General features: G+C 39.9%; 1 protein-coding gene across 1 annotated transcript; it reads right to left on the reverse strand.

Moving 5' to 3' along the window:
* Window positions 1-247: 247 nt before the first annotated feature.
* LOC124655521 (pre-mRNA-splicing factor 38-like) lies at window positions 248-5,785 on the reverse strand. The gene is made up of 6 exons (XM_047194395.1): window positions 5,461-5,785; window positions 5,234-5,355; window positions 5,005-5,095; window positions 4,522-4,651; window positions 4,358-4,437; window positions 248-875 (listed from the first exon to the last, which is right to left on the reverse strand). The coding sequence occupies exons 1-6, from the start codon at window positions 5,748-5,750 to the stop codon at window positions 416-418; spliced, it is 1,173 nt and encodes a 390-aa protein (XP_047050351.1). The 5' UTR covers window positions 5,751-5,785; the 3' UTR covers window positions 248-415.
* Window positions 5,786-11,736: the final 5,951 nt, after the last annotated feature.

Consider the following 11,736-nt stretch of genomic DNA (forward strand, 5'->3'; position numbering starts at 1 on the left):
ATTGGGGAGCCAGGGTAGATTCTCTCTTGGCGTCGTGGATCTGTGATAGATTTCATGGTGATTCTGTTGCGGCTAATGTGCGCTCAAGTTGAATGCATAGTAGGCAGGGCGAGCACGAAGAATGGTGTAACAACGGCTAGAGAGCATGCATCGCAATTCACAAACATGGAAATCTTAACACGCTTTCCTTCACCGGATTTTGTCATCTCGGTTTCACGAAAAAAACAAGCAATATCCAGAAAGGCTGTAAACAGATAAGTAGATCAAAGTAATAATTAGACAACATGCACACTTACATACACAGTGTATTCTGACAAGCTTTGCGGTGCAAGAGAAAAAATGCTAGCTATTCCTTGTTGGTTTGATGCAACATTGGAACTTTGAAGCTTCAAAATACATTACAGCAAACGTAACACTACTTCAGTGGCCCCATCCCCATCGACGCTCGCAGCTTGTTCATCGCTATAATCTCTGGATCGTTAGGATCAGGACCATTCCCGCCGCCCTTCTTCTCTTTCTTTTCCTTTCGCTTCTTAGGGTCCTCCCTCGGGCCATCATCCTCAGCAGGCCCTCGAGGACTGCCGCTACCACGGCCACGTCTTCTACGGTGCTCTCCGTCTTCACGGTCTCTGTCTCGCCGATCCCGGCTCCTTGAACGGCTCCGGTGCCTGCCACGGTCTCTGTCCCGGCGCTCCCTTTCCCTCCCATCCCTCTCTCTGTCTCTATCTCGGCTATAGTCATCATCTCGGATGCGGTGACGGTCTCGATCATCCCTCTCTCTCTCTCTTTCACGGCCTCTGTCTCGGTCTCGATCTCTGTCCCGTCCCCTCCCATGGTCCCTGTCATAATCCCGATCTCTGTCATGATCTCGGTCCCTGCAAAAACAGAGAAGAAAAGCGCAGGGAGTCATTATCTAAACAAGACTAAATCAAATAGCTAGTGCATGCATTACGGAGCAGTATCACATCATGTTTAAGAATGTCAGTAACCTCAAACCACAGACAACATGCTGAGAAACAAGGGAACAATTCGTCATTCAGCAATTGCCCCTTTCTCCATAACTCGGTAGAAGGTCTAGCTAAATAATCAAATTGGGGCCTTGAGATATGTACTCCCTCCGTTTCAAAAATAAGTGCCCCAGCTTTTTCTAGATACGAATGTATCTACACACTAGAATGTGTCTAGATACATTCATATCTAGACAAAGCTGCGACACTTATTTTGGAACGGAGGGTATCCCAACAAAACAGGTACTCCTACAAATTTCAGCTCACATCACATTTAAACATCTATCAGACTACCATTTCCAAACAATAGTCCAACCCTGATGAAATATGTTGGCATGCATAACTACTAGCTACGTCCTCAAGTAAGTGTACGCTTGGACACGTCTTAAGTTAAACTTTATTAACTTTGGCCAACTCCCTAGAAAAAAGTAGCAGCATTTATGACACTAAATTAATATCGCTCGATTCATACTGAATTCAATAATATAGTAATTTGATGTCACATATGTTGCTATTTTTGTGTAAAAAATTGGTCAAATTTTTCAAAAAAAGGAAAACGTACACTTATTGGCGGACCGAGGGAGTAGCTATATAGGCAGGTACCTACAGCTGTGTCTACTGTATGAACTGTTCTGTATTTCATTTGCTCAAACAATAAGATTCCCCAAAGTTGTAAGCCATATAATGGGTGGCAGTTCACTTAAATGGTCGACGGAAAACTACAAATGTAACCATTGTTCGTTAACTTAGAAAGCGGCTGGGTTATGAACATCGGTACACTTATGCACAGCTAAGCAAGTATTGATTTGTTAATTGACAATGCATATAACCAGCAGTGACAATTTTTTACCACAGTTGTGCTTTTCAGGATGTAACACGAAGTTAAGCCCTTAACAGTGCGCAAACATATCAACGTTAAAGAATACGAGGGCAATTTCCGCCAATAATAATGATGAAATAGGTAAAGAGATATTTACACATATATGCAATCCTAAATACTCCCTCCGATCCATAATAAGTGTATGTACTATAGTTTAAATTTGGACTAAGTTGATCTAAAGTCCCGACACTTACTATGGATCGGGGGAGTAGCATTTTGATGACTGGTTATGGTTATTCATCATAAAGCTGACTTTATCACTGAGGAACTCAGGAAACAGAATCCAACATCAATTTGACAACACATCCCTAAGATTGTTTACAAACATAAATCATTGTTTTTGAGGTTGAAGCCATATTTACTTCGTGTTACATCTACTGAAGCCAATACCAAAGGCAGTATGTCAAACAGTCAATACATCTTTTATACAAAGATTAAAGTTATAATTACCAGAAATAAACAAAAAAAAATCCCAGAATCCCAGAATTACCAAACATAATGGTGGCCCTAAGATCTTAAAAGTTTTCACAAAAGAAGGCACAAAAACAAGTAAAGATCTTATCATGTAAAACTCAAAGGTTATATGCCAGCGCAGGGTGAAAGTGGAGGTTTGTGAAATCTGATACAACATGAGCTAAAGCAAGAGCAAGAAAAATCAACAAGAAATATTTTCAAAATTGAACCATTTTGTGAAACCCTAAGATTGTGTACAAACATAAATCATTGTTTGGCGCATCATACTTCTCACTGCACACTATCAGTGCAGAGAAACCTGGCAGAGCCACGATTATTCACTGTAGGAAGCAGCTCATCTACCAATGGCTCTTGACATTAACATGCCATGGCAGTAACTAGTATGCAAAACTGCAAATGCAACACTGCAATGCTACAGGCATCAGCTTCCAATAAGATCTACAGGTTAAAAATATATAATATAATTATAAATACTAACTAAAGTAAATGTCACTATTTCAGTCTTGCAGCGATACAAGAGAACAAGTGGACCTGCAAACGAGTCGTTGGCATGAATGCTCCTGCACTGCTCGTTGGTCTTGTGTTATTAAAGTCAGATCCGCATTTGAAAAAACATAATTCACATTTTACACAGATTAAAGATTAGGGAATTATGTACCCACTGCCCAGTTGATCCAGCTGCCAAGGCAAACTTGGTTTTAAGAGATAAACTATTATACTGAACATATTAAGCTCTTGAAACCTAGCCCAATCAAGCAAGAAACCATGTTCGGCAAAAGTACACTTTCGCACGATGCTTAACCAATAAGTAAATAAAACACCATTGTCCTGAACCCAAAGAGCACGTGGACCAACAGTGACTAAAAACTTGCCCTGAAATGATATTACCCCTCTCAACTATTAGCTGATTCTTACATTCACGCAAGAGGAATACAAATGCTTGACATGTTAAACATTTCAAGAAACACTAACAATAACTCACAGGCAGACATTCGCCTGGCACAGTTACAAAATTTTACCAGGTTCTATACATTTCAGAAAAGATAGAACACGCTTCTTAAAAGTTTTCATGAAAGCAGACACGAAAGCAAGTAACCTGCCTATCATTTCAAAAGCTCAAAGATCAGCAGCAGAAAAAGAGGGATGTGAAACTTGATACAAGAAAGTTTAAGATGAACACAAACAAGAGCAACAAAATTCAATAAGCAAACTGGTCAAATAAACCGCTTTATGAGTTTTATTCTGTTTGGCACATCATACTTCTCAACTGCACACTATCAGTACAGAGAAACCTGGCAGGGCCACAAACATTCACTATAGGAAGCAGCTCATCTACCAATGACTCTTGATATTAACACGTCATGGCAGTAAGTACTAGGTATGCAAATATGCAATGCAATATTGCAATGCTACAGCAACAACTTCCAGTATGATAGAGCATTAGTAAAAATAATATAATAAGCCCCGCAAAAAATATAATAACCAAAAGAAACTAGAGTAAAATTCACTGTTTTAGTATGGCAGCGATACAAGGCAACAAGTGAGCTGCCACAAAAGCTCTTGCACTGGTCTTATGTTTTATTATTAAGTCAGATCCGAAATGGCAAGTCAAATTTTACACACATGTGGCACTTTTCTACATAATCTACAGCTACAAAAACCAAGATAAATTTTGTGACTTCCAAATTAGTTTATATTTTCGAAGTTAATATATGGCTTTAGTAAGACGTTACTTTCATGTAACGACATAAGATCAATGAAACAGAAATTACTTATGGGCCCTCAAACAATAAGAAAATAGAACATCCTTAGCTCTGAACTTGCAAAGAATCATCAGAGTACTATAAGGGTCAAATGAGTATTAGCCCTCTCAATTCTCACCTGATTCTCATTTTCGCACAAGCAATATCATGTTAGATACATTAAGCACTTCAGGAACAAGTAAAACTCATTGGCAAACCATCTACACAGAAAGCAATTCATATTAAGCAGATACCTGTGATGTCTTTCATGCTTCCTATCCCTATCCCTCTCCCTGTCCCGCTCTTTAGCTGGGCTCCTTCCACGGTGATGTTCCTGTTGAACAGGAGAAAACAAAGTCAGCACTTCTGGTTAACAAACTTGGTGGATTAGTGTAGACCATTTACCAAATATGCTCACCTTTTCGCGAGTGTTAGGCTCATCTACATCCATAGGCTCCCCTTCCTCTTTATCTTCCTCCTCTTCCTCAAAATCATCTTCAAGTGCACTTCTTCTAGGCTCTAGAGTTCCAGAAGCTTCAAGGACCCATCTGTTGAGAAGATCCATGAAAATTTGTTAAGCATCTGGAGTAGATCAAAAAGCAAATGTGCATTTAAGATTGTTGACCAATAGCCAAAAGGAATATATCTCCTAACTAAAACCATATTACTCAAACATACATGAAAACAAAACTATTAGAGTTGAACAGATAGAGAACAAATATAAGGCAACTCTAGTCTCAAAAGTTACACCCATATTTTTAAGATACAGCATAGCAGTCTCAAAATATCAGAGAGAAATTGAGCAGCAGCAGAGGGCAGTGCCAATGCAAATGTGTCAAACAAGATAAATTTCAAGTGCACATCAGAGGCTCGCTCCACACTGGGACAATAGAAAACAGACCTTTTCTGAATGCGGGGGAGGGCAGTGTCGCAGCAGTAGTCCTTGGTCAGCAGCTCATCAATGAACTCGTCGACATGCGTCAGCGTGAACTCTGAAACGAATACAGAACAGATGAGTAAAGCAACCGCATAGCCCCAAAAAAAAAACTGACAAGGCATACACCTATCTAGCTAGCAGCAGCATAAGTGCAAATCTGAGATCAAGAGAAATGTAAAATCGGGGTGCATACTTCCATCGTTGAGCTTCTGCCTAATCTTGCGGTAGTCGTTGTAGAGTGGCTCGAGGTACTGGTAGACGTCGGCGATGGTGCCGGTGAGGCGCAGGTAGAACGCGCCAAGAACACGGACATACCTAGAGCAGAAACAAGAAGGATAGCAGCAATTTGTCAGCTCAATTCCCGCAAGAAGCAGCTAGAACCAGTGAAAGGAACTGGAGACTAGGCGAAAAGGAAATTACTTGTAATCCTCGTTCTTGATGAACTCGACGACGATGTCCTTGTCGGGCTGGATCTGGAGCATCTTGAGGGCGAGGCAGAGGAAGGGGGTGGGCCTGCGGTTGCCGCCGTGGGTGCCGCCGGTGTGGTCGAGCTCCATGGCCTTGTCGACGAGGGTCTCCGCCGTGAGGCCGAAGCACTCGCCCTTCCAGTAGGTGGTCTGGTAGATCTTGGACCGCACGATCTTCTCGATCAGGTTCTGAGGGTTGGTGCCGTGGACGCTCCGGGCCAGGGGGTCCGTGCGGTTCGCCATCGCTCCGGGCTCTCTGGCGGCCGGCGCCGGAGGCGGCCGAGGCGGCGGCGGCTACGCCACTATGCTGACGGGAGCGGGGTCAGGATTGGGATTGTGGGGGATTGGGGTTTGCGACTTTGCGGGCAGAACCCTAGAATAGACGAGCCACCGCCGCGGGAGCTTTCGAACCGACCTTGGCACCGGCAAAAAGCATTGCCTGGTGATTTTTATTTTTTTTGGTAGATATAAAACCAATTGTAGATATCAGCAAATCAAATATACTCCCTCCGTTCCGACGTTTTGATTGTCTTAGATTTGTCAATTTTTTGATTTATCTAGACACTATCCAGTGTGTGGATACATTTAAATTTAAATAAATTTACAATAACTTTCAGGAGATGGAGGGAGTAGAATAGTTTTTTTTCTATGTTTCTCTTTTCTAATAATATCCGAGCTGTCTAAAGGGGTGAATATTGACGGGTAATGTCAACCTTGTGAAGCCAATTTGGAGTCTATAAGTGGGAAAGGGTGAAAACGCGGATATGGTTGGGGAGTGGTGAAACTGTGTCAGCAAGACTGCAATCCGTTGTTTTCCTCATATTCGGAGTTTAAGTGGGCAATGAGTGGATATAAATGCATAATTGGACCTATCGGTAACAGAGATATCGCTTAGCCACAAAATGTTTCACCTAAAACTACGGTTGATAAGATCCTGATTGTATCACAAACCATGTTGGGCGGTGAGCGAGGGTGAAGCAATCAAAAACGGATTTCTGATTGGCGATTAGGTGGGATAAAACTTGTAGCGATTAATACAACAAGAAGTGGGTGGAGAGAGCGAGCGTCTAAGGTTGTTGGTTTTTGTTGTCGTGATGAATTATGTCTCAAGTTTTGTGTTGGGCTAAAAGTTAGGTTAATGGGCATTTGGATCGACTTGGTAGCTGCACATAGTTGACAGGTATCAAACATACGTGCAAAATATGCTATATCATTCTGCACTAATGAATAGTAGAAAATCTCTAATATTTCTGTATAGAGGGTTACTATATGTATATATGAGCAAAGATGAAAACTATTTATCGTAATACAAATCTATTAGATAGATAAAAGGCACTAAGATGCCCAACTTTAAATCAATAAATCCTTTAAGGTTAATTACAACCTACCAACGAGGAAACACCAGTTCAACACAACCAGTAAAACAAATCTATCATTCGTGAGACTTAAGTCAAATGGTTCGTTGTAAATAATCAACATTTGCTTGGTCAGTCTTTATCTGACCAACTACCTCATACTATGCATACATATGAAAAAGCCCGTTTGAGCTTTCTTCAGAATTTGGGTTGAGCTGTTCGGCAGATTCCCACGCGTTACGTACTTGTTCACCACTTTGTTCTGAACTATTCTGATTTCAGCTCATCGTTTTCTCCTATGGATACTCCAACACACTGGTGCATCCATGCAACATAATCACCGTTCTGCCTTACCTGCTAGCATTGTTGGTTGGGCCCACCTAGTAGCATTTGATCTAAACCAATGGGACACCAAACTTTTTCGTAGATTATCGAGACCTTTCTTATTCTTTAATTTGTTCCTTTCTTGCTTGGACCATAAATTATTGCTCTTTCCTCTCTAATTCAGCAAACCATATCGATTTCACAACTCATATATCATGTCATGCTAGTTGAATGCCCGTGCGTTGCTACGGTCTATTATTTGTTTTAGCATCACACATATCACGCATATAAACATAAAATATGCATAACTATTCACGTATATACAAAATATTGCGATATAGTGTTCTAAAAAGTTTATTTTACTTCACGTAATTAGACATCATAGGTATATTAGGCCACCGAACAATAGTATAATTGAAGGGGTATCGGTAGTTTAATTGAGAGATCTATCGGATAACTGGAAACCAAATATGCAGGACGTGTAAGCTAGAATCTAAAGCACATATATGCCTAGGATCTTAACTTCTGAAGTACGTGTCGTCTCCACGGATAACGCCCTCCATACCATCCATAGTGCATTTCAAACTATAGAAGCGCTGGCGGCACAAGGGACGGTCAGATGGGTGGTAAGGCGGCCACGCAATTGGATCGAGAGAGAGCGAACCAGCATGCTTGAGATTACTGTGAGATTTATTTTCTTAGGGAACGTGCAATGCACGATACTTAGTTTATTCAAATTGATAAGAATTTATAAATAATACTTACTTCGTTCAAAAGTAAGTAACTAACTTTTTTATAGATACACTGAAAACGCAGACACAATTGTATCTACACAAAGTTGAATCACTTATTTATTAATGGAGATAGTAGAACACACTTTCCCATCTCTCGGGTCTCGTTATCTACATACCTCCTATCTTCTCCGCTTTTTACTAAATGTTCGTGATGTGGGTTTTAGACTTTACAAGCAAAAGATGCTCGAGATTTGGGTGCTAACTATGTAGGCAAAAGCCTAAGCCTAAAAATACTTGGACGATTGAGGAATTATATTCAACCATGATACATCAAATTAAGAATATTCCACAAAAGGATTCAGAAATTATGTTCGACATAATATATCAAATCAAGAATATTCCTTATATATCTTACTCCTCACAATGATCATAATACAACAAAAAAACTCTTCTTATCCATTTTGTAGTGTGGTGACCCAGCATACCACTGCATGGTGTAGTATGCAAGTCTGATATAACACCAATGAAACACCGTTCCACTAGTATTATATCGCTCAGAGTGGTACAACAGAAACATATGCGGGTCCAAGGCATGTCTATAGAATTACATCATTGACTCCATTACATAAGATCAGCACAGACCTCCTACTTTACAATGAGGTAAAACTGCAGATAACTCCAGAAGAACGACTCGTAGTCTAGTCTTATCACGAACTCTATTTGTAGAGTATTGCACTAACTACAGAGGCTAAGAATAGACTCTAGCTAAATAGGAGCTAAGTTTAGGAAACTAGTTTCCTTCTATGGCTAGACTAGGTTTTCTCCTTGTTGGATGTGGTATCTGACTCTTCCGGCAGATTTCTGTCCCTTGAAGTAGTTGTTGACTTCTCGGTCTTCGAGTTGCACTGTAGATCCTCCTTCGATGCCTCCATATCTAAGCAGGGGATTTAAGAGTGGGATGAGTACGAGCGTACTCAACAAGTTCATTATAGGAAAGAGGTGTTTAATGCACTAGCTACGGCATTAGACCGGAAAGTCTAATACCAATGCAGGTTTTCATAATCATTTCTTCAAGAGGTTGCTTTTATTCGGAAGAACTATGTCCGTCGGCCTTCACCGGTTTACTAGAACTTCATGGAGCTCCTTTCCGGCCGCGTTCGCAGTTCCATATCCCGGAACAGGGAGTGACAGGTCACGGTTCTTTACACTCTGCAGAGGTGTGTTGCTTTACCCATAAGAGATCTTAACCTTGGTGCCAACCGGGCGTACTCCCCGTCCACACTTCCTTTGGTGTGAGGCCCGGTATAAGGTCTAGCCAATCATGTTCCTCCGCTACCTCGAACACCCACCCGTTGTTGCATGCGCCGACCCTGGGTCCACGTCGGTCCCATTATTCCTATAGATTTCAAGGTGGACCCCGACCACGACAACGAGTCTCGGGCTCTACCATACACTCCTACGCCGGTGGCTGCAACCCATCATAGACCGCAATACCGTGGGGACTTAAGGCTTCCCCAGCCTACCGCTTGTTCTTCGAACGACAAGTGTCTACGGACCGTGCCGTGGGGACTTAAGGCTTCCCCGACCTACCGCTTGCCGCCGACAGATACAAGTGTCTACGGTAAAGCGCATCCGTTGATGAACGAGAGGTGGAAACACTTTTGACTACTCCGTCCCACTCCGGATCTTATGGTTAACACGGGTATTACGGCACAAGAATCACTGACGACATTTGTTGTTTAATCCTAGATGGATATAAACCCGTGCAATGGAACCTCCACCATATCAACACAATCCATGGTTCCATTGCCCACCACATAGTCATATTCATAGTTATGAAAGTAGTGGTTTTGATTTTTATGCAATAGTGATAACCATAATACTTTGCAAGTAATTTGATAGAAATACTCAAATGACATGAGCAAGTGATGAACTTGCCTTTCTTGACTCGCAAGATTATGCGAGCAAGGTCTTCGGTGCGCAATAACTCCAAATTCTGAAATAGCATCATCGTCCGGTAAGGACGATGTTTAAAAGATTGGCAAGGATGCAATAATGCATAAGTATGAGATGCAATCGCTCTAAGCGTGATCTAACCCCGATGATTTTGGATTAGTGAGTTGTAATGATTATTTCAGGGTGTGTTGCACTTTTAGAGTGATATACAAACAAGGTTCTTATTAAGGTTTTGTTGTCTTAGGATCATAAACGAGTGTTGTAATATATCATAATAATAACATCGATAGCACACAACCATAACATTTGGTATAATCCTAACATGTCATGAATAGTGGTTGGTTTTAGCATTAAATGGCATGGTTAATGATTGATTATTATATACTTCAAAAGAATAACTTTTGAAGAACATGTTCTTTAATAAAGAACAAGTATAATAATCAGAGTTGTGGAGTTCTATGGTTTATTATGGGTTCCAACTAATTTCTAGGGTAAGGAGTAGATGGATCTTAAAAATGTTTGATTCACCAACCAATAGGGCTTGTATGGTTTTAGTGAAGCATAAGTATCTTAAGCAATTACTAGTATATGACTGCTATCAGGTTTGGTATACTTGATTGGTGATAGATAGTTAGGGTTTATAGGTCCTATAAGGCAAGGTTGTTGGCTACTCTTAGTTTTCTTCAAAAGAATAACTTTTGAAGAACATACTTCTTAAATAATAAGAAGTATGACAATTAAGGTTGAGGTTGTCCTGTATTAGCTATTGGATCTCTAAGTAGGGAATGGCTGGTTCCTAAATAGGATGGTTCATAAGTATCTCACACTAGTAGGGTTTAGTGGAACAGGGTTATGTAATGTAAAATAATTGGTATGGTTACTATTAGAGTTCATCACAATGGTGTGATGCTAAATAGGATAAATAAGGATGATGGCTTTGGTAGTAGGATCTAGGGTTTACACTTGGTTGACCCTAATTGATCATTTAGGTTTGATGAACACATGGGATGCTATTTAGTAGTGATAGGGTTCCCATATTTTATGTGGATTTGAACTAGTATTTAGTTGTTAGATATGGATCTATAATAACTAATGAAGTGACATGATCACATGTTATTTGGGGTTTGGTTTTGGGAAACCATTTAGGTTTCCCACATAAAATAATGGAGCTAGGTTCTAAATGGTATTAGGGTTTTAGGATCCCCTATGAAATTATGGGGTTGTAATATCAATCAATATGGAACTAGGGTTTGCTATTAACCATATAGTTCTATGATTAATAGCTTCAATTTAAAGTTGAAGTTATTAATAACTTGGGAATAAAAATAATATTGAATTTGGCAGTTTATTATTTTTAAACAATTAATAATTAGGTAATTATTAATTAGGGTTTAAATCCTTCTAATAAGGATTTAACAAATTAATAAATAAAGAAAAATTAGTTTTCATGTTTTCTTTATTTACTTACTGGTTTTATTTATTTTATAAATGTTTTCTTAATTTCTGAATTTTAATTGTATTTAGAATTAAAATTGAAGTCTTTAAATAACAAGTATTAAACAATTAAATTTTTATTAAAAATAAAAATTTCATATTATATTTTTATTAAATAGAATTTATCTTTATAAGAATTTTGATGTCTTATTTTTATTTTTCTGAGTTAATATGATTTTTCTATAATTATTTGAAGTTGCGAGTAATTACTCAATTTAAATTTAAAACATAAATTTACTAAACCTACTCGGGACAGAGTTACCCACAGCCTACGGACGAGTGGGGCGGGGTCACGTTGGCTGCCACGTGATGCCGACGTGTCAACCCCGTGCCTCACCGGCGGCCGGTCGTCGAGGGCGCCGGCGT

The sequence above is a fragment of the Lolium rigidum genome, chromosome 5 (genome assembly GCF_022539505.1).
Source record: "Lolium rigidum isolate FL_2022 chromosome 5, APGP_CSIRO_Lrig_0.1, whole genome shotgun sequence".
NCBI classification, from domain to species: Eukaryota; Viridiplantae; Streptophyta; class Magnoliopsida; order Poales; family Poaceae; genus Lolium; species Lolium rigidum.